The sequence below is a fragment of the Apus apus genome, chromosome 3 (assembly GCF_020740795.1).
Source record: "Apus apus isolate bApuApu2 chromosome 3, bApuApu2.pri.cur, whole genome shotgun sequence".
Classification (NCBI taxonomy): domain Eukaryota; kingdom Metazoa; phylum Chordata; class Aves; order Apodiformes; family Apodidae; genus Apus; species Apus apus.
In genome coordinates this window covers 34,286,950-34,310,231 of record NC_067284.1, presented here as the reverse complement: position 1 = coordinate 34,310,231, position 23,282 = coordinate 34,286,950, and the positions used below count along the sequence as shown (strand labels likewise).

General features: G+C 45.3%; 1 protein-coding gene across 5 annotated transcripts in view; it reads right to left on the bottom strand.

Annotated features, from left to right (window-relative positions):
• Positions 1-7,232: 7,232 nt before the first annotated feature.
• SGK1 (serum/glucocorticoid regulated kinase 1) overlaps positions 7,233-23,282 on the bottom strand; it is a 79,448-nt gene continuing 63,398 nt past the window's right edge. Inside the window, exons 1-12 of one of the 5 annotated variants that reach the window (XM_051613808.1) lie at positions 15,478-15,859; positions 12,648-12,723; positions 12,127-12,202; positions 11,578-11,682; positions 11,041-11,124; positions 10,806-10,937; positions 10,417-10,529; positions 10,087-10,210; positions 9,646-9,741; positions 9,375-9,530; positions 9,179-9,268; positions 7,233-8,458 (exon numbers count right to left, since the gene is read on the bottom strand). In XM_051613808.1, coding sequence (XP_051469768.1) covers positions 8,291-8,458; positions 9,179-9,268; positions 9,375-9,530; positions 9,646-9,741; positions 10,087-10,210; positions 10,417-10,529; positions 10,806-10,937; positions 11,041-11,124; positions 11,578-11,682; positions 12,127-12,202; positions 12,648-12,723; positions 15,478-15,712 — 1,455 coding nt within the window. In that variant the 5' untranslated portion in view covers positions 15,713-15,859 and the 3' untranslated portion in view covers positions 7,233-8,290. Of the gene's footprint in view, positions 8,644-9,178; positions 9,269-9,374; positions 9,531-9,645; positions 9,742-10,086; positions 10,211-10,416; positions 10,530-10,805; positions 10,938-11,040; positions 11,125-11,577; positions 11,683-12,126; positions 12,203-12,647; positions 12,724-12,828; positions 13,028-15,477; positions 15,860-23,282 lie in introns of those variants that run through there. The other 4 variants (XM_051613810.1, XR_007888926.1, XM_051613807.1 and 1 more) reach the window with 4 other exon arrangements.

Genomic DNA, 23,282 nt, shown 5'->3' with positions numbered 1-23,282 from the left:
CAGATAGCATCGTGGGAAGAGATTACTGTCAGACTATTCTGCTCTTTAGCAGGACTCACCTATTTAATAGTATTAACCATGATGACTTGTTAAATATGAAAGTGTTAAATATGAAAACCCATAGGATTCTGTGGCCCTACTGTAATTTATGTTGACATAAGTAACAGCAGATGTTTCCCCAATTTAATTTTTTAAAAAACTGGCCAGTTTAAAAGGGACTGAAACAAAATTTGCAGTCTTTCAATAGAAATAAATTCCTGTTTGGATTTAGAGCCCCCAAGGCTAATATGGAACCTAATTATTCTGCAGCATGTATCTTGTGAGTCTATGAATTAAAAATCTTGGGTAAGAAAAAAGCTTTCCTGGAAATAAAAAGCAGACAATAGATGCAGAAAAAGCCAAGATGTGCGAGTCCTTACTTTTTAGACCTTTTAGCATATTGTTAGAGATGTCAACAATTTTAAAAAAATATGGATCAAAGTGTTGGGACTTGCTGTGCCATGATCAGGGCAGAAAATGAATCAAAAAGCCTCAAAAATGCTATTAAACGTGCACTTCAATGCACAATACAGGAAACTAATTTACTGTCTAATTTACTGTTTAGATTTCCAAAGAGACTGGAGATCTGACTATGTAATGAGAAGAAAAACCCAGTTGTGTGAACATACTTAAGATTATCTTGATTCAATCTATGCTTATCTGGAAGATGACACTGCTTCTCTCAGAGCCTTCATGTGAACACTATAGTCTAAACATAGCAACCTTTAAAAATTGTACAGCTCGTGAACATGACAAGTGAGTGCTGGAACATTGCTAGAGCAATGGCTCATTCAGGCAAGGGCAGAACTGGAGTGAAATTGTGGTGTGTGTTGGAAGGCTCTATAATCTGCCTCAGAGTGACTAACCATAGTATTTTAGCATGAACAGTTGGTGAAATATTTTGGACCCAGATGGTAACAGGCCTCCCCATAAAATGTTTGGTTTGATTCATGCTAGTTGAATGGCTCTGCTAATGATGCTGTCATATTGTATGAAAAAACATGGTTTACAGGTTTACTTGATTTAGTGTAACTCTCTGTAGATTTTGGCACTGTTTCACACAAGAACTACTCTTCTGCAAATGGTTTTCTAATGGAGTGTCCCAGTATCTTATCTATTTCCAGCCCTCTGCTGTTACCTGTCACAATATTTTGCATGATGGCAACATGCCAAGAGATGCATTGTCATGTTCATCATCGTTAATGCATCGTGTAAATTTCAGGGCAGATAGCCAAAGTGATAGGTGCTTTAGAAACAATAAAACAACTTTTTTTATTATTTTTTTTTTGGCTTTTCATATTTCTTGTTGTCCAGCACTTTTCATTTCATAGACTATTTGTTCTTCTTCTCTCCTTGTTCTCAGTTGCTGAAGTATCTATTTTTAGTGACCACAAAATAAGGAGCACTACATCACTAGTTCTATGTAAACATCCATGCTTTGGAAGTATGTTAATCATCACACCTGATAAGCCTTCTACTGGCTTCCAGTGACTTTTTAAGCAAATACAGTTTTTTTTCTCTAAATGTTTTTAATTGCTTGCAGGGCTTATCAGCATCTGCAAAGGTAAAATACTTCAACTCCCTAGTGAGCTGCATGATTTCCGGTTAGTTCCACATCCTTTTGATATCAATCCCATGTGCCTGTAATGTGATCTGCTAAATACACATCTATGGTGAGCAAAGTATGCACATGCTGAATGATCCCTTGGGGAAGGCGGGGGTAGTGTGTGTGTGTGGAGTGTGTGTGGGGGGTGTGCATCTGTTTTAACTGACTGCATTTACTAGTCAGTGAAAACTCCCTTTATAGGCAACAGAAAGAAACCATCCCCTCCAGGGGGCCCACATTACTGTTTAAGACAGATGAGTTCAATTTCTCTCCCTTGATACTTCTTTCTCTCTGTAAAGTCACTGTAAAGAGAGACTAGGTGGCTGGCTCTGGTCTGACTCATATTTATAAAGTGATATGATGTAATTAACTTAGCCAGAGCCTGAAGCGTGGCTCAATATATCTCAGTGAGATGGTATTCCATGTTGAGAGTTGAATAAAATAGTACTGGGATAATCACTTATTAAGCAGAAATGGTTCTTACAAGGTTTAGTCCAAGTCTGCAAATCTATTGTTCAAAACGAAACAGTTAGTTATGATTTATAACCAATCTAATGGCTGGAGTTAGAATCATAGAATCACATCATGTATTGGGTTGGAAGGGACCTCTAAAGGTCACTCACCTAGTTCAACCCCCCGACAATAAGCAGGGACATCTCCAACTAGACAAGATTGCTCAATGCCCCATCAAGTCTGACCCTGAATGTGTCCGGGGATGGGACCTCCACCACGTCTCTAGGCAACCTGTTCCAGGGACCCACCACCCTGATATTAAAGAACATTTTCCTAATGTCCAAATTAGAAAAGACCAAGTTGCTTGTACCCACACCACTGTTTCTTGACTTTAAGGATGGTGTCTAGCTGGGACTATGCATATGATCCCAACTCTGAAGCTGCGTGATCCTGGAGTACAGAGAAACTTCAGACCCAAATCTGGAACATAAGTCAATAAAGCAGATCCCATAGCTTGTGGTGTGGTACTAATTTCAAAAAACACAAATGGGCTATTTTGACCCTTTGAAAAATATTTATACCCACATACCGTCCCTATTTCTTATTTTATTGTACTTCAACATAGTCATTAACTGCAGCTGTATGACATTTTATTTCTGTTCAAATCCATACAAAGGCTATTTTTAGTACACATAACTAATTTGATAAAAGTTCACAATGGGAAACTGCTCTGGATGCCATATACTTTGTACCTGGGGAGACATTAGCTGCACAGCTGTATTCAAAGCAGTATGTACTGATTTCCTTGTAGTACAAGTTGATTTCCTTGGTAAGAGAAAAACGGTAACTAACTCACTTATGATGTATTTTTGAAGCCATGCAGGACTGTGCATTAGATCTCTCCTCCACTGTCCAGTGTACTATAATGCAGACTACATCTTTACAAAAATAAAGATACAGATATTTTCCATACCAGTTCAGAAAACCTCAGTGTCAAACCACCAAAGAACACTCGTAAGTTTAAACTCTGCAGTGCAGAAGGAAGGATGTTTAAGCATACTGAGAAAGAAGGATAAAGTCTAAGGAGGCTTAGGCCTTATCCGATAAACCACTTATTTGTGTGCTTCACAGATCCCATTCATAAGAGATGGCCTGAACTGTGGAGTATCTTCTCTTTGGCGATGTGTGAGACACCATTCACACAGCAACAATTTCCTCACAACCTCCCACCAGGCGGAAAGAGCTGATTCAGTCAACAAACCCTTACCGAAGAGACAGGCTGTGGACCATTTCTTAAACAGCTCGGTCTTCCCAAACAGGGAACTACTGAAGGAGCCCATGGACATGGCGCAATGTTTTTCTCCCGTTACTGCTCACCTGATGCTGCTTATCCATTCTTGCTACAGGACGGGGAGGACGGCAGAAAGTAAACGTTGCTTTCTGTAGCAGTCATCAAACTATGTACCAAAAAAATCATGTGAAAGAAGCTCTTGTGTTAGCTGGGTGCATCTCAAAGGCAGGTGGATCCAGAGAGGGCAGTTAACAGAGGTGACTGCACCTGACAGAAGGAAGGGTTTGCCCAGACTGACCGCACAGCTTCAGGGAAGAAAAAAAAAACTGTCCCCCTGAGGAGACGCCCATGTGGAAGAGGAGCTTTGTGGAGCTTTGAGATCGTCCCTGCCCCTCACTTAACAACAGCTTGAACCAGTTGTAGAAGGACGTAATTTTCCACACACCCTCCGTTTCCGAGGCCGGCCCGGCGCTGCGGGGCGGTGACCGCCGGGTGTCACCCGCGGCCCGCGCGGGTCCCCCCCGCTGCCGGCGCTCTGTGCCCGACCTGCCCCGTCGCCGCGCTCAGAGCTCTCAACTCCGTCGTTTTTTTCCCCTCTTTTCTTCTACTCAGGTGGAGCAGGAGCAAACTCCCGAGTGAGCAACAGACCCCTGCTCTCTCCAGGGCTCGCAAACATCCAGAGTTGGAAAACTCACTTCACACAACTGCAGGTGGCCAGAAAGAAGTAGGTAGTGATTATGTCCTATTACTGTAGTGCCATTTCAGCCTCTTAAAGAAGTGAGCTTTCATTTAGACCCTTTCCTGACATTGAAGCAATCTGTGGGCCAAATTGTCTCTGGTTCAAAACTTAAATGCAGTACATAGCTGTATCAACTGTTTAAAATTTTCTTTTTCAAATAGCAAACCTTTTATATATTTTTTTTTTAATTTTTATTTTTGTTTACCCCTCATTTTTTGGGAAGTAGTTTTGGAGTAATTTCTGCAGAAACTTTCCACAGACAGTTCCAGCCAGCATGGATATCTTATCCTGATCTTTTTATATTGTTCATGATAGCAGAAACTGTAAACACGGGGAATGTCAGAAATCATCTTTATTATGAGCCATTTTACTAGCTCTGCTGGGATAACTACAGCCACATGGTATCACATAAACACCTGCAGAGCTGGTTCTGCAGTTAAATAGGAGAACAAGGTTGTGGAATATTGCATTTCATTCCCAGAAGAGTACACATGGGCCAGGATTCATCTCGCCTGCCACCGGTAGGGTGCCCCATTACAACCACCACCCAAAGCTCTTTTCTGCGTAGCGTCCCCATTTTTTTCAGCTCTCTGGAGATACGTTTCACTGGTTGTGCAAAGCTGTACAAAATTAATATATTTTTAATTAACTTCTACAGGCCTTTTATGAGACCTGTACAGAAGATGGGCATAGACTACTTTTTGAAAACCTTTTGTGGGACAAACAGGCATCTCCTGATTCACTTGCTTAAGATCCAGACAGCCCTCCAAAAGTAACTGTGAGTATAGAGGGAGGACAAGAAAGATGCCGTCACTAAGAAGCTTCACTTATCTTCATAAGGCTCATGAAGTGGTACATGGCTTATGGCACACAGAGATAAGTAACAGACTAAACCACACGAAACGTCTGAATTCTTGTATTTAAATGTTTATGTGTGTATCATCAATACACTCCATCCAAGGAGTGTATGAGAACCCAGGCACACTCACCATACAAAATACAACATAATGCGTGGTTTAAGGCTCACTGGGTTGACTATTCTGCTATGTAAAGCTGCCCAAGTTAGTGGCAGTTCCAACACCTTCACCAGCAGAAAATTTGGATGTTTACTTCCATTTTACAAATGCGTGAAATTAAACCACAGATTCAGCTCTTCATCAAAATAGCTCAGAGTTCAGGAATCCTGGCCATTCTTAGTCCAGAAACTTTTCTCTAAAGGGAATATAGACCTTACAGACAGGGAATCTGAAAAACAAACAAAAACCCAAACAAATCCAAAAAACTGCTGACTGCTGTGCTGACTCCCTTCAGGCATGACTGTAATACATCAAATTCAGGGAGATTAAAAACATGGGCAAATTTTTCACCTTTCTACACTAAATAATTGAGGCAGCATGTGTTCAATATTCATTGCTAGCAGTTGCAGGCTTTTGCACAGAGCAGCAGCTGCATAATGAGCCTAGGCATAGTGGAATATTTAAAATTACAAACATTGTTTTTTAAAAAATTAATACATTAAAATAATGCCCTATGTCTTAGCAAAGATGAAGGGCAGCCAAGGTGCACCTCTGAGTTGCTGAAGTTCAATACTTCTTCATTATTAATGACTTCAGTGTTCTTTTTCTTGAAAATTATAGTGTTTAATGTTTTGTTACCCTAGGGCTGCAGCTTTCTGCTTGCGTATCTGCACGTAGCACCTTGCTGATGCCTGGGAAATGTGAGGCAAAGATAATACCTATCACAAAATTTCTCCCCTTAGCAAGTGCAGTTTCATTTTCTGTAGGAGCAGATGAGGACCATATATTTCAACACCTCTAGCCTACAAGTCATCGACACAAAAGATGTTTCAGGCACTGTAAGACTTCGCAAGGCCTGTCAGTACACTATTCAAAGAATCACTGAACACATGAATTTGGAATTGTTAGAGTTTGAGGGGGAGGTGGCTGCTTCTCTTTCATACACTAAGATGATCTGAAAGCAGGGGCTTCTTGGCTGCTATAAATTAACATTTTCAGCTGAGTGTGGTCTCCCAGACACACAGGGAGCCTTAGAAGGTTGTTCTTTGGTTTTGGTTTTTTTTGTTCCTATATCCAAAGGATAATAAAAGATGGAAAGTTACAGCACTCTTTTATCTTGGAAATATAAGGAACAGAAGTATCCTTACGAGAGCTTTGCTTACACTGCTTACACTGCCCTTATCACACTGGCTCAAGCAACAGTTGACTCTGTATGGGTTTTTCTAAGCAGTTGCTCATTTCGATTCTCCAAATTGCTAAGACCACCAACTGCAGTTACCAGTGGGTAATGGGAGGGGTGAAATAAGGTGCAGACACTCAGTGCCTCATGTAAAGAATCCATCCATCCTCAGGCAGAAGAAATTGAATCTAATCACCCCAGAAGAAGTGCTTATCTTAATTCTTGGCTGAAAGACCCTCTTGCAGGCTACACAGTAGTACTCAGTAATAAAATACTATTTAACAGATCAGTTTACATGAAGTATACCCCACCCAGGTAAGCAGATAACCAGCTGATTAAATCAGTCTTTCTGGTAAGATTTTGTCAGACCGGTAAACTCAGGATGAATTGCACTGCATGTCATAGCAGCAATGTTCCATGCTCCAGCATGGGCTCCCAGGCAGGGAGTTGCCATGAGCCTTACACCAAGCTGCTGGAGGCATGTCTGCAGCACACTGGCAAAACAGCTCAAGTCTTCTTTGTATCACTGACCGAACTTCATTTGTCAAGTGTAGTTACGCTTTGTACACAGCAGAGAGCAGTACCTTCCCTTTACTAGAGGTAGACACAATCTTTTTGACAAAGTAGTAACTTCTGTACCAGCTAAGAGCACCCAAACTGATCACAGCCACTCCAACATCCACATTTGGAAGACTGAGTATTTTAGCGAGGTGTATCCATGATAAAACTTGTATGGGTGCAGTCTGAGGGCATAACCATCACATTCCTAAGCAAAACTACACAGGAATCCCAGCTTGTCTGGCAGCTTAGAACTGTTCCTTTTTTTTATTTTTATTTTTTTAAAAGCTAGTTAATACTTTTTTCAGGGCAAGAACCTTTGCTTTAAAAAAAAAAGAAGACACCTTACGTAAGTATTTTTCAGGATTTTACTGCAAACCAATGGGTTTGGTCACAAAAAAAAATATGATACATATAGCCATGTTAATTATATTACATTACAATGATGGTATACATTAGAAGTAAGTCTGTAAGTTTAAATATACATCTAGAGTTACAACTGAATGTACAGATCTTTTTTACAATAGATACAATCAGGAATGAAAAACCCCCAAACCATAAATAATGCCCATTTTACAGATGACATCTTTTAAACTAAAAAAAAAAAAAAAAAAAAAGAAGAAACCAACAGCTTTGATCAATTGCAGCTGGGGCATTTTGGTCCATAAAAACCCTTTCTAAAAATAGAAATCTTTTTATCATAGCAGCAATGCTTTCTTCAAGCATTTGGATACAAGTTAATTGTGAGCCCATTTCAATAATTTTAGTTGACTGTATAGATTTACAAAAGAAATTTCGAAATTACACTTAATTTATCTTCCAAATATGGAAGAAACAAACAATGCCCCACATTGTGGTATCCTGCAAGTGTCACATTGATGCTTTAAACTAAGTCCATCTGTAGTACGCAGACCACACGCAGACCATTTGTTCACATAGTAAACCCACATAAATGAACTGAGAAACACACTCTGCAACAGGGAAAGCTTTGGAGCTCACAAGATCTCATCAGAAAAAGGCACATTTCATAAAATCCTTATCACGTTCAGATAGATCTTCAGGCAAGGCTTTTCGGAGCATGATTTCAAAACGGCTTGTTCTTACTCCTATGATCTGCAGTAGCAGTCTATGGCAGCAGTCACTTGTTTTTCTTTCCCAAGGAGACAGCACCACTTTGGGGGAAGAACAAATGGAAATGAAAAGCCTGTAAAGCTCATTTAGATAGTGATGTGCTCTTCAAAAAAGCTTCCAGCGATCAGGGTAGTTGAAATTAAGGCTGCAAAGCTGCCATGGTGGAAATGTGCAAATTCTCTTTCAAGATGACTGACCAACTGGCAGTTCCACCAGAAGGCCAAACAAAAATAAAAATAATAGTTATTATTATTAAAAAAGAAACAAAGAAAACTGTTCACAAGAAAGAGTCCACAGGTGGGGCATATGAAAAGCCCAAAAATGCCTCAGCAGCTTCTTTGACACTGGCAGTGATGAGGATGCTGTCTGGGGACTGGCCGATGGAGTTGGGGACTGGCTCATCTGTAAACTCCGGATCAAAGTGTCGCAGGTCACTGGGGCCACTCTGTGGAATGGGCAGAAAAGGAAACATTTAGACCCAAATGTTTTGTGAGTGCACAGTTCAATTCAAAATGGGGACAAGCACCCTTGTGTTAAGACTCACAGTGTTATCACCTCGGGTCCACTGTTTAACAGCCTTTGCCAGTTTAAGTTTGACCTTTTTTTTGTATCCTGCTGCATATTGTCTCACTAAAACCAAGATGATTCAATTTAATACACTACCCTCCAACTAAGCTCATGCATCAGAAGCCAAACACAAACACGTCACTCTCATGCAGCAGTTTGCAGGGGTGGACTTTGATCCCTGAGCAAGTTATGAAATTTCGTTTACAAAATGCTCAGAAAGAGAACAACCCCCACAACCAAAATCCTTTCTTTACATGTCAGCATCTAAAAGCCAAATGTATCTCTGCTGCTGGGAAGCTACTTGCTTTCTGTACCTTACCCTTTGGTAAAGTGGATGTCCTGGGGATTATTTCAAAATAGCCATGCAAATGAAGCATTTGTGAGAGGCCAAAAAAATCCAGCTAAATTTAGACAGTCCATCAGCAAAAAGCCAGCTACTGCTTATTTTTAACCTTGCTTTGACAGTCACAAGGGAAAGAAAAGCTGGGTTCCCCAAACACAGCCATCTGGCCAGCTCCCCCAGCTCCTGGGCACCACACAAAGACAAGGGGGGGAAGAGACACTCTCCATACATTCTATAATTAGAAGTGATACATACCACATTTGGGTTAAAAGGAGGTGTAATCTTCTTATTAATGAGATCATCCCAGTTAATTGGGGAGAAGAAGATGTGATTCTTAATCTCCATCTGTTATAGAGAGAAAAACAGATTAATTCAGACCTAAGCTAATGTAACCAGTATAGCCTAGTCATCCTCCTGTGCTGCCTACAGGCAACAGTAATTTTGCACTTACAAAGTCCTCCTTGGCACCAAGCCTCTTTGTCCTGTCTTTCTGCAAGAGGCCTTCCAGGAGATGTCTCGCAGAGTTGGTGATATTTGGCTTCAGCTGCAAGGGTTTGTTCAAGATGTTGTCATACATTTCTGCTGTGTTCCTGCTGTAGAAGGGTGGCTGTGGGACAGGGAGAGACATAGGTTCATGAGGCTGACAGGTAGGCATGGGGTCACTTGTGGGGAAAGGACGAGTTAAGTTAAGTTTGATCTGCCGTGAAGGATTTGTTACTTACCAGGCCATACAGCATCTCATACAGGACGGCTCCAAGACACCACCAGTCCACAGTCCGGTCATAGGGCTGCTTATGAAGAACTTCAGGAGCAAGATACTGTGCAAGAGAACAAGGAGAGCCACATTAGCCAAAGAGATCTATATAATAAGGAAAGCCTCCGCATTCTTGAATGAAAGTAGCTTATTGAACCCCAGCAACAGCTAAGCTACTGGAAAGCTGCATGCTGTTTATAGCCAGGGACACAGCTTAAGAGCTGTTCCCTCCAGCTCAACGAGTTCTGCGTGTACTACATGTTCTCAAATGGCAGCCTGATACTACAGGACCTATAATACCCCCCCCTTGTCTAACCCACCGTAAAGATCCAGGGAAGGGAGCAGTTTTTGCTGACAAGGACAGCACTTGCTGCTGCTCTGTGAGCAGCGGGCTGGGGGCTGGCTTTACCTCTGGTGTGCCGCAGAAGGTGGAGGTCGTGCCATTGTGCTCTATGTTTTCCTTGCAGAGTCCAAAGTCAGTCAAGACAATGTGTCCTTGTGAATCGAGCAGGATATTCTCAGGCTTCAAGTCGCTGTAGGAACAGTTAAGAGAAGAGCAATGTTCATTAGAAGAGCTACAGTGGGAATATCTTGGGTGCAGCTGTTACAGAACTACACTAAGTCACAAAGAAAAAATAATTAAAAGCCATCCTGAGCTCATTTTGAGCTCAACTTTTTAATACTTATTCAAGAAAGCACGTGTGTTTTCAAGTTCAACAATCGGAGCAGCCTTTCTTACCGATAAACAATGTTGAGGGAGTGCAGGTAGCCCAGGGCACTGGCAATTTCAGCAGCGTAAAATCGGGCTCTCGGCTCCAGGAAGCAACGCTCCCTCTGGAGATGGTAGAACAACTACAGGAGACATAAAGAACAAAGTTGTTTAAACGGCGCCAAAGCCCGCTAACAATGCACTTAATTAGACTCAATATATATAGTGAGGGAGAACAATAGCAGGAAATGGCCTAACGACCCTTGGGTAGTTCAAAACTTGGCAGGCTGGAAACATTCAATCTAGTAACTTTTCCCCCCTGTTACTTTTCCCCTTGCAACTCTAAAGGAAGGGTGAAAAAGTCTACCCTACCACCATGCACATGACAGGAAATACTATTTAATCTTCTCACTGCTTACCTCTCCACCATTAATGTAGTCTAGAACAAAATACAATTTGTCTGCAGTTTGGAAGGAAAAGTGAAGCCCAACCAGGAAGGGGTGTTTCACATTTTTCAGCAGGACATTGCGCTCTGACATAATGTGCTTCTCCTGAAAACATGAAAAAACATCAATGTTTAGTACACTTGCTTAGTAATAGCAGTAAAAGTCTCTTTGATGGACATTGCAATGGCATAATGAAGAAGCAACTTACCTCCTTCTTCTTCAGGATTGCTTTTTTCTGCAGGACTTTAACAGCATAGAACTGCTCTTCTGCCTTATGCCGTGCAAGGAGGACCTGAAAGAGAGTAAAATCCCAAAACTGAGCAATACTGAAATGCAGAACAACTTGTGAACACATCTGCAAACAGGACTTTACATTATTAACCTCTGAGCACTGCTACATCACTCTGGTTCAACGCGCCAGCCCTTTGCTGGAAAGGCCTAACGCTGCTACTACTCTGGCAGGTAAATCTAGCCCAAAGTCTAGTTCCCTCCCTGGGCAAAACCAAAGTGTGTATTCTCCCCAGCACCAGTGCCTCCTCACTCCCCTCTGCCCTTTCAAGACTCTGTCAAACATAGCACCCTGCACCCTCTCCCCGCAGCTAGGCAGGGAGCCAGGCAGTGGGACATGTTCCGGTCTGGTTTAAATGACCAGCATTCACCAAAGCCAGTACAAACTTAGCCCCTAGGCATTGCAGACAGGAGCTGAAGAGTAAACTGATTACAGCAAAAAGAACTTGAGATTTACCTTCCCAAAACTGCCTTTTCCAATCACTTTTAAGAAATGAAAGTCTGATGGTTTGGCATGTGGGTTGGACGACGGACCAAGATTGATCTGCTGTGAAGGACTAGGCTAGAAAAATAAAAAGACAGAAACCACATTTATTAAAACAGCCTTGTAGTGAAGATCTCAACAATATCTTATTTTAAAAAATAAAGTGACCTCGAATGTGAAGATTAGCATTCTTCTTATCACTAATAATTCAGCCTTGACCTCTAATATTTTACACTACTAGGTACTGCCTAAAACAAGTGTGACAGCCAGAGTTTACTTTAAAGTTCTTGTTGAGGTCTTAGCCACGTTCCATAATGAAGTAAGAATCAACAAATCTTATTTTAAATGTTTTTTCTCCATATCGGGAAGAAGTTTCAGCCTAACTCGATTACTTTTTTTTCCAGTTCCATCAGTGTGCTGTGAGCTGATCTAATGTAACGCTCATGATGCTAATTTTGCTATGCTTCTATTAATTGCTAATGTGACGTTCCAAAAATACCTCACTGAGTAAAATCTACTTACCGGAGGAGAAGGATTAGCATTCATAAGTTCAGGCTCTTGAGGCTGGGAGATTTTCAAGATAGACTGAACTTCAGGGCTGCAAGGATGAGAGAATGCATAATTACAACTCGAGCAACTAAAAGCATAAGGCAAGAACTTCCCACCAGAGGGCATGCAAGTATCAGGAAAAATGGGGTTTGCTTTGGGCTATTACAAAAGGTGACTGAAACAAACTATTCGACTTAAGGAGTAAAATTAACATAGAGAAAGTAAATTTCATCATGCAGAGAAATGTACTTATACTGTAAGTACAGTTCAAAATAGGGACACGGCTTCAGAAACCTCATCCAACTGATCTGTCCCAAACTCAGCTCACAAAGATTTGTTGCCAAGTGAGTAATACTTCAAGAAGATCAATTAACTCTTCCGTAACAGTCATGGCAGAGGCATTACAGTAAACAAACTTTTTTCGCTTTTAACTAGATGTTGCAATATATCGTGGTATTTCTGACCAAGATCCAGCTGAAAATTCTGATACTTACTGCTTGCATGCATAGGAGTTGGTGGCTATCTTCTGAATGAAGTCGTTTAGCCCCATTCTTCTCTGCTTCATAAAAGCTATAAAGTAAAAGGAGAAACGAAATCGTTAAGCCATTCTGCGAGAAAAAAAAAAACAACATCACAGTCCCCCGAGCATCCTCGGAGAAGCCCCCCGTCGCTCACCGATGAGGATGGCCACCATCCCCCTCATCTTCGAATAAGTCAAGGTATGACCAGACGCCTCGGACGCTTTCACGGTCATTTTCGAGCGAAGGGAGCGGAATACAGCAAAACCAGCTCCACACCACCAGCTCCCAGCACCGCACTGCTTCTGCCAGGCGCCCGACGGCGCTTAAGAGGCGGCGGTGATGGGCGGGACCGGGGCGGGGACGTTCGGATCCTTCCCCCCAGCCCCCCCCGGAGCCAGGCTGCCTCCGAGGACGTCGCGGGGCGGCAGACGAGCACGGGTCGCCTCCTGTGCCACCGCCCTACCCCCCGGGGCAGCCCCCCCAGTTCAGAACATCCCTGACCAAACGCGTAACTTTTTTTTTTTTTTTTTTTTTTTTTTGCACAGTAAACTTCCTTAGCTCCGTCTCTCTCTGCCTCCCCTTCTTTTCCCGGCCCTTCTTTACATAAAAAGTTGGAATCTGGCTCTAACCTGGACGAACCTCTTCCTAAAGTGTGTCTCGTCGCCCCCCTCCCCGCAGCCCGTGTCCGCTCCCGCGGCGATAAGGGACGCTGACGTTTCCTTGAAGGAGCCGCAGTGACTCAGAAGAACAAGATTTCCTGCCCAGTTTTCAATAAAACAAACAAATGTCCCTCCTGTGCACTGCCCTCATCCGGGCTGGGACATTACTGAAAGGGAAAAAAAAAAAAAAAAAAAAAAAGCCCTACCAAACAAAAAAACAACAGAACCCCCCCAAAACAAACAAACAAACAAACAACAACCAACACAGGCCAACAAAGCCCAACGTCTTTTTTTAAATGCAAAAAATGGAAACAAAGATGGGGGAGAACAAACCCCAGTCCCCTGACCTCGGAGGAGAGGGCAGAGATGTGCTTCTAGAAAAGGTGGGAGGATGACCAAGGCCCGGACATGTGCAAATGGGGAAAATAACCAGCACAGCCCCACTCGGCAGTTTTTGTTTCCACTGTACACCACGGTCATTTAGGAACACCGTGTTCCCGGGACTTAATTGCTCACTCGCTTCCTTGCGGGCACATCGGGGCCACGCCTGGAGAGCTGGTGCTTGCAGGAAGCACACGAGGGGAAACGATGCGGCCGGGACCCCGTCCTGGGGGGCTCAGGCAGGGACGGGGAACGATACCACGGCCTGCCCCTAACCCTCCCCACGGGCGCATCCCCCTCCCCGCCCTGGCGGGGGCCGGGGCCGGCGCTGCCGGGGGTGCCGGGCTCCGGCGCGCTACAGGCGGCTGGAACTTTCCACCCGACGGCGCGTTATTCATGCGCTGATTTCGCCTTGCTGTCTGAGCGAAGGGCGCTGGGCTGCGGCCAGCGGCTCCAGCTGCAACGTGCCCCCGTCCTCCCCCGCCCGGAGCCCTTTTTTCTTTCTTTCTTTCTTCTTCCCCCCCCCCCACCGCCTCTGCACCCGCCGCCGCTGCCTCCCGCCGCCACCGCAGCCGGCCGCTGGGCGGCATCCCTTGGCAGCGGCCCGCACCGTCTGCCTCGGGGCGAGCGGGGATGGCAAGCACCCCAGCACAGCAGCCGTCAGAGGCTGCACAGCTCACCCTGAGCAGCAAGACGGATGACCTGGGGCACAGAGTTAACCCCCGCGAGGTGCGCAGAAGCCCTACGGCGTCCTGCAAAGGCTTTACACCGAGAGAGCAGAGGGATGCTCGCCGGCTCCGCCGGGCTCTGCACCTAGCCGGCCTGCCAGGTCCCCCTGCCACGGTGCGGGGAAGTGCAAGGGAGCCGGCGCCAGGGAACGGAGACGGGAGAAGCACGGAAAAGCTGGCTGCGGCTGGCGGGACTTTCGCTTCTCCCACTTGTTGCTTTTCCTCAATCTGTTGCAAAAACTGTCACTCTCATTTAATGGAAAAGGAGACCCCCCCAAAAAACAAACCCAAACAAAACAACCAAACAAAAACAAAAACCCCAAAACCAACGGGGGGAAAAAACAACAAAACCAAACATCACAAAAAAAAACCCCAAAAAAAAAAACCCCTAAACGACCAAAAAAAACCAAAACCACTTGATAGACTGCAACAGAACAAGCCAGATTCTCCTGCCTCCTCTGGGCTGCTTTCAGAGTGCTGGTGTTGAACACTACTGGAGAGCCCCAGTTTTAGGGGTGATCGGCGTTCCCGTCCCCTGGCAGCTCCCTGCGGGCCCCAGGAGCGGGCTCCCCGCAGCCGGGCCGGCGCCGCCGCCCCCTCCCCCCGGCGCACTCCCGCCAGCTGTGCGCAGAGACAAGCGTCTCCCAGCCCCGGGCAGGCTCTGGCACAGCCTCTCCCGCGCCTCGCACAACCTGCCGCGGGCTGCACGCCACTGCCCTGCCCTCACGCAGCGCCCCGGCCCCCCAGTCTGCCCGCAAGTGCCCGCGGCGCAGCCCCGCGGTTGCCCCCGCTCCGGCCGGTTACAGCACCGCCCTGACTGTGCACCGGTCTTTCTGCCAGGGCTGCACTGCTCTTGCCAAGTCTGCCTGACCCTTTCCGCGCCTGACGCTACCCCGGCTGCACTCCGCACACACCCGTCTGTATCCTCGGGTGCCCCGCTCTGCGGTGGCCCCGCTGCTGGAGGGGTTCCTTCTCCCGCGGGGAGCAGTTTTGCTGCTCGGAGAGGGCGTCCCGCCGGCTGAGCGCTGAACCCACCTTTCAGTGACGACTTCTCCTCTTTGCCCCTCATCTCGCTCCCTGCCGAGACCCCGGGCGCGGCAGCGCGGCGGCGCGGAGGCTGTGACTGGGCTCCCGGCCGCCGCAGTAATCCCAAATAACTCCCCTTCCTGGCCGGGCGGCCCGGAGGCAGGAGGGAGGCGGCGAGGGCGGCGATGCCGGTGGCTGCTCCCGCTGACCCGTTTACGGGCGCAACATCGAGGGCGGCTGACATGCAGGAGCGTTATAAAGTTCAGCACGGGCCGCCCCGCACACTCTGCCCCGTTGCAACATCGCCCTCAAAATTACTGTAATCAGCGCGCACACACACACACACACACGCACGGGCAGCGGCGGGGGAGGGGACGGGGGGGGCCACTCCGGCCCGAGCTGACCTGCCGGCAGCCGCCGGCCCTGCCCCCGCCAGGGTGCGCTGCCAGCGGCCGCGGGTCCCGTGCCCACCGCCGCCCCTCGCCCAAAACGGGCTCCGCGCCTGGCCGGGGAGGGGGGCTGCGGCTGCCCGCGGGGGGCGCAGGGCTGCGGCTGCCGGCCGGGCTTCCCCCCCGGCCGGATATCGCCGGGGCGGGACCGGCGCCCCGCTCCGACCTGGCACCCAGCGCCTTCCGCCGGCAGCGCCCCGCCGGCGCCCCCCGGCCGCGCTGCTCCGCTCCCCCGCCGCCCCCCCGGCCCGGCCCGGCCCGGCCCGGCCCGGCCCGGCGCCGCGCCCCGCCGCGGGAAGCGCTGTCCGTCTGTCCGGCCCCCCGGCACCCACCTGCCGCGGCGGGAGCCGGCAAGGTCCTGGCCCGCTGGCGGGAGCTTCGCAGCACTGGCGTTTTTAATGTGGAAGGGAAGAATTCCTCCCAGTGGATGAACTATCATTATTTATAACGCAGGCGGCGTTTTAAAGTCATGAACTGCTCCACACGAGCCGGCAGTGTGGCATCCCAGAAAGCCAACCGTGTGCTGGGCTGCATCAAAAGGAGCACGGCCAGCAGGTGAATGGAGAGGATGCTCCCCCTCTGCTCCGGTCTCCTGAACCCCATCTGGAGTACTGTGTCGAGTTCTGGAGCCCCCAACATAAGGACATAAGAGTTCCCGAAGTGAGTCCAGACAAGGGCCATGAAGATGATCAGGGTGCTGGAGCACCTGTCCTGTGAAGACAGGCCAAGGGAGCTGGGCCTGGAGAAGAGAAGGCTCCAGGGAGACCTCATAGAGGCCTTCCAGTACTTGAAGGGGCTACAGGAAAGCTGAGGATGGCTTGCAGTGAGAGGACAAGAGGTAATGGATTAAAACTGGAAGAGATTTAGGTTAGACGTTAGGGGGAAATTCTTTTCAATGAGGATGGTGAGACACTGAACAGGTTACCCAGGGAAGTCGTAGATTTCCACTCCTTGGAAGCATTCATGACTGGATGGGGCTTTGAGCAGCCTGGTCTAGTGGGAGGTGCCCCTGCCCATGGCAGGGGTGTTGGAACCAGATGATCTTAAAGGTCCCTTCCAACCCAAACCATTCTGTATTTCTGTGGTTTCTCTGAAGCCCCAGGGTTTGGCTTAAAAGCCTGAGTGTCCTAAGGCTGTGGTTTAGCTCTTTTCTCTACAAATATATCAGCAAACACCTCTAACAGCGAGAGAACATGAGGAAAAGTTCTCCTTATCAAAAGCGGAATCTTACAGAAAAGCATCAGATATTGTGAAAATCTCAGTGAATTGCAAGGGTTTGCATCAAGAATTTGTACAGTTAGTGTGCTAGGAGTGTACAGCTAGAAAGTAAATACAAAAGAAGAATACAAAAAATTAACAGTGATGTTTCAGACTCATGTTGCTTTTCTGCCTCAGGCTAAAATTCTGACAAATGGTCCTGAACGTCTAAATTAATAGTTTTTCAAACCAAATGAAATTAAAATAAGAGTAAAAGGTGGACATTTAAAATAAAAAAGGACAGGGAAACTCCACACAAGGAATATTCAAAGTTTTAGAACCCCTTGCCTCAGGTTGTGTGCACACCAAAAGTGGGGATGGGTGCTAGGAAGGCTGGACAAATCAATAGGAAAAAATAAATTGGCTATAAAGGCAGCATGTCTGGCCTGGACTGTTCCTGGACCACAAGTTCCTGGGAGCCAAGGCTGTTTTGGGGGCAAATCACCAAATAGTTGCCTATTTTTACCCTCTCAACTAACAGCACACTGTTAGCTGGCACTGGTAACCCAGACTGACCTACATGGACCTTGGGCTTGGACCTTCATTCTGATAGTCCTAAGTTATACTTCTGAGTGAAACAATACTGTTTTTACAGTCACAGAATTTAACCAGCTCACAAAACCCCAAGAACTTCTGTTTGCTGGCAAGAAGAAAGAGATCTCATTTGATTTGTAACCTAACGTAAAGCATTTGACCCTGCCACATAACTATATTCCATGTAGAAGTAGCATTAGGTAGACAGGTGCTCGTCAAGCTCTTCACCATGCCAGCTTACCAGCCAGGGCCCCACTGCCAGGCTGTGAGACATGCCAGTGGTGTTGGCCAATGTAATTCAAAGCACCTCAACGGTAGCTGGACTGTGGAAATTTGTCTCCCTAGAGAAATCTCCCTATTTGGAGGGTTTCTTCATCTGCAGTGGACAGACAGGTGTTAGTGCTGCCTCTCGGTGTTTACTAGGCACATGGAAACTTTTCTCTCTTGCCCTTTAGGAAGGTCAGAGGCTTCAGCAGCCCACATAGCAACTGGAATTTGTGAGCTCTCTTCCTCTGATTCTGCCCTGGTCTTCGCTATGCGCTGCGGAGGAAGATTTATTAGTGTAATTCAGTGCCTCCATCCTTCAGGAATTAGATTCTCAGATAGCTTCCGAACTTCTGTTTGGAAATTAATTCAAACCTAAATTAATTAATTCTTTCTTACTTATCCGGCTGAATCAAGACCTTAGGATGCAGCAGGTTGAACTTTTCCTAGAATTACCTGGCTGACTCTGGAAGGAAGCTTCCCAAAATTCTGCAAATATTTTCAGTGGTATTTAGCATTGTCTTAATTAAACGAAGATGGGACTCAAGCCTTGGACTCCAGGAATGACATAGCTCCCCAAATGCAAAAGGATATAGCACTCCTAACAGCATCTGTCTTCTGAAGCAAAATCTTAAAAGCTTTCATTTTCCTCCTGTAAATCCTCAACAAACAAGTTCTTGTCCCTGACCTTGTAATTAAGTTTCATGTGCAACAGCCAAAACTTTCAGTCAAGACCTTCAGGCTGCCCCCACAAATGATGTCTACAAGTTGCAGCAAATAGATAAGGAACTGAATAACAGCTTTAATAACAACTCCAACAGAGATTTTAAATCAGGAGCTTTTGAATGCTGTTCACAGGTCTGCTAGACACTGTTTTGACAGGTTTATTGACTGAAGCCCCTATTGATCTGGAAACATTTAATTGACTTCGGTGTCATATTTTGCCAAACACAATTTTGGAACATCTTTTATTTCCCTTTTTTGATGCTTATGAAGCAGGTTTACTGCATTGTCAGTAAGAGGCTTTAGTGCCAAGGGATTACACTCACAGCATCACAGAGTGATGCAGGGCTGCACTGAGAAAAAAGTAATTCCCATCCTTGCAGAAAGCAGTGGAAAATTACAGCATCCTTTAGATGCACTGACCTCTAGTCAAAACAGCTGGTAAATGATGGCCCTAACTTCCATTTTAATTCCAGCACACTGATTCGAGTCTAACAAAGGTTCTCACTGTGACTTTTTGAGGAAATGCTGCAGTTATTTCAGCCTGTAGCAGTTAGAGCAGAGTGACTGCAGAAGCTACACATTTGTGTGCCCTCCTCTGAGCGTGCCAACTCCCCCGCAAGATTAGTGCAAGTCCTTGCTATATTGTGTAGCCTCTCTAGCTTAGAGTCCTCATAAAACCAGGTTGGATGACAGATACTCAAATTCGTTATTGTTTTTATGAACTTAAAATAATGTGCTCTGACTATACAGAGTTTGATTTTATCAGAACTGAATGGTAAAGGAGGTGGAAATGTAAGGAGGGGGACACACACACACAACACGAGTGTCTCTGCCCTTGCCGTTGGATGTGTGGTAAAAACAGGCTCCTGAGAAAAAGGAAGATTTTTAGTGGTGCTATGAGTTGGCTCTACTGGTCTCCTTTGGTCACAAGGCAGACTGATATGAGGAGCTGGTACGTGCTCCAGAATGAAGAGTGGAAGTGTGCACTGTCTGTTGACACTGGCACTCATGTTCTCCTTCCAGAACTTTAGCTCTTGAAGGATAGTAGCAGAGATGGATTTAGGCTTTGTCTATCAAGGACACAATCTGAACACGTTTCCCTGTATCTCTTGCTTGAACATATGTGCTAAATTACAAATAATAGGTGATTTAACCTAGCTTTCAGATCATCTGGCTTTCCCTTATCTATCCATCTAGTGTTCTGTGAGGTGTTTGCTACCCTGCTATCTCAATGCCTTTTATGTGCACACAAACCCTCCATCAACACCATCATAGTTCATTATCTTCAAAGAAAGATCTCTGGAACCCCTCCGGCAACCTTAGAGTTAAGGCACCAAATGCTGTAAATAGTAAGCAAATTAGTCAAAGAGAGAAATTTTTGCTAGAGGGAGGTTCAGCTGACTGCTACTCAAAAGAGTAACTTGGATTCTCAGTGATGAATTGGAAGCCTGCTGAAGGAAGGCTCACATTATCAGATCTTAATGCTTTTCCTCTTGGTGATACCACCATGTCTCTTGCCATTATGTCCACTGCTTTAATATTCCTTACTAGAATATTTTATTTCAGAAAGTGTAAGAGGCTTCCAGGGCAGAAGGATGCACAACATGGATGCTAAACAGGGTTTTATTTCTAGGGATTTCTCTCTAGCGAGCTAGTATTTTAGGACATACTTGCCAAAGTTTTCAGGGTCCATTACTTTCAGTGGTTATCACAGTATTTCTGAGTGTAGGCTGATCAGTCTGATCTAGATAGTGAGGGAAGAAGTGCTAATGGGTGAATCTGTGACCGGCATCAGGCAGTGTCTAATGTTTACTTGGAGGAACTTGGGCCTGAAACCTGCAGGTAGGTAGAGGCATTTTTAAAGTACAGGTGATTTTTTTCCTTATTTCTGAAGCTTCACATCTAAAAGATGTGGAATTACTTTAGAGGATCATGCAGTCAACATAACCTGAGAGAGCAGGGAGGGTTTTTTAAAAATATATATGTATATAAAAGAGAAAATCTTAGGGCAACTTTAAATACCATAAATGATAGGCAGAGATTCCTGACCTGGCTCAGTCTAGCTGTGGACCTGGAAGAAGACTTGTACCATTGGTATAATGCTTCATAGTGCTCCTCAAGGATGAACTATACATCTTAGCTTCCAGCTAGCAGCCTTGTGTGGTTCTGTATTGGGTTGGATAGACAAGACATACCAGCTTTCTTGAAGTTAGTTGATGTTACCTGGCCTTGCACTGTGCCTGGTATAGTCTCAGAGTGATGTGGAAGTATTAGTCTGATTTTATAAAAGTGGGAATTAAACGACAGGGTAGGCAGCGTGTCTCATCTGAGGGAAGTCTGTGGCAGAACAGAAGATTAAATGCAAAGTTAAATTCCTCCCATTCCAATAACTGGATTAAGATTACTGTACAGCAATATATATTCCATAGCTTTCAACCTTATTTGCATAGTTACATGTGTTTTAAACAGACAACTCAGGATGGCAAGTGCCAAAGCAAACACTGCAAGCAACTGCTGTCCCATGGTGAAATCCTGCTTAGATATCTGGTATTGCTGTCGTCCTGGTTATCCCTTCCAAGCAGGAGTTACTGATCGCAGTAAAAAATGTGGGACTTGGAAACACTGGCACCTAAAAGGTCTTCATGTGATTCAAGAAAGAACCTGAATCCAGATTTGTGCAGAAGGGAAGGAAGTATGGCTTTATCCACATCGAACTGGCAACTGGTAGCATCACCTGCCACCATCTAACATGTTGGAAATACCAGGAAAGTGCTTTTCTCACAGCACGTGATCACCACAAAGAGTATTACCACAAGACTAAAAAAAGTCCCACAGCTGTTTCATAGGCAGACACAGAAAGAAAAAGCTAGAAACATCTGCAGCATTAATTTCTTTTTTTTTTACTTCCAGATGCTATTTTGAAACCTATTCAGTCATTTACTGCACTGTAAATCTCTTTGTAGTATTTCAATTAACCCAATTTTTTTTAGCACCTTAAGCCCTAAAGTGAATTGGCAACCTTTGATATGGGTTTCATTTACTTTGATAGAAGCTGCCTTTACTTTTTTGTAAGTGTTTTACACGATTCCACAAAGAGTTTAACTTCAGGCAGCCAAGCTGAAATGCTTTGGCCATAGGTTTACTAGACTTCAGGACCAAAAGGAGCTGCTGGAACATCTAGCCTGGCTGTCTGCCGAATGCTGGCTTGCATTTGCTGTTATGTATACTGGTCCAACAACTTTACCTTTGAGGTTTCTTGTCTCTTCCTCTTAACTCAGGCTTGACTCTCAAAAATTTTCATCCAATTCAGGGATAAGAATCAGGAGGTTTTGACAAGCACAGACACCCATCCATGCATAATCATGCAGTAGACCACAGCCTGTGAGCACATGACCTTTCCAGCCTTCAGCAAGGGCTTCCTTGCTCCAGTGCATCTGCAGCTGCTCATCAGCACCCATATGGTGGGTGTTGCCAACCTTTGGATCAGCTGGCAGATCTCCATGTGGGAGCTCCCACCAACTTGAGTTAGTCAGCCAGATGGTGAGCACCTGGGCACAGCCTCTTCGGCTGGCACAGCTGAATCTGGAGGCAGGCATGTATCCCAGCCTGCTTAGTCACTGTGCAAGGCAAACAGTAAGTGTGGTGATGCTCCAAGTAGTCGCTAATACTTCTGTAACACTTCCCATCAGAACCTTATAGCACTGTGCTTTTTTTCCAAAAAATATTTGTGTACAGTAACGAGGAAAAGCAGGCCTAACATATTGGATTACTGCTGAATGCAGTGTGACTGCTATGTAATTCTCAGTGTGACACTAATCTCTGTGCCTACAATGAGATGAACATAACACCTCTCTGCCTAGCTGAATGTCATGCATTGATCTTTCATACAAGACAGGCTTAATAATGCTGTAGAATGTTCTTTTCACAGAAAAAAATAAAGAACAGGAGAAACAGAATCAACCGTCTCTATGTGTTTTTAATACAGCATCAGAAAAATTAGTTCCTGGAGCTCTGGCATTTTGCAAACATGTCTCAGTCTACTGCAATATAGGACACATTACTAAGCAGTTTCTTACATCATTGACAGGGGAGTTCTTTAGAAACACAGATAAAGTTCCAGGTTAGGAACTGGAAACAGAAAAATTAAGCAAAGTGCTGTCCAAGGAGACCCAGGATTGAAAACAAGACTTTTGGCCTTTGGTGTTGTACTGCTTGTGTAGACAGATGCATCACTGAGGGTGGAGTTTAAATACAGGAAGGCTATGCACAATCAGTGTAGCTACCAAGAGGAGCTTTAGTCACTTGCACAGCATAGCACTGAGGACTTCCCTCCAGTTACAGGGAATTGTGTTCCTAGTGCTGTTACTCATTATTTTCACTTAGCAATGATTTTCACTTCTGCCTGTTTTTATCCAGTGCTCTTTAAGCTCTCCGACTGACAAATATTACCACTGACATTTTAAAGAATGAAGAGATGGGGAAGTTGGATGATGAGGGTCATTGTCATATGATGAGCCTGAAATAGAATAAGCATTTTGAAGGGCTTGTGACTTTCAATCTCATGCTCAACTCCTTGGACATACA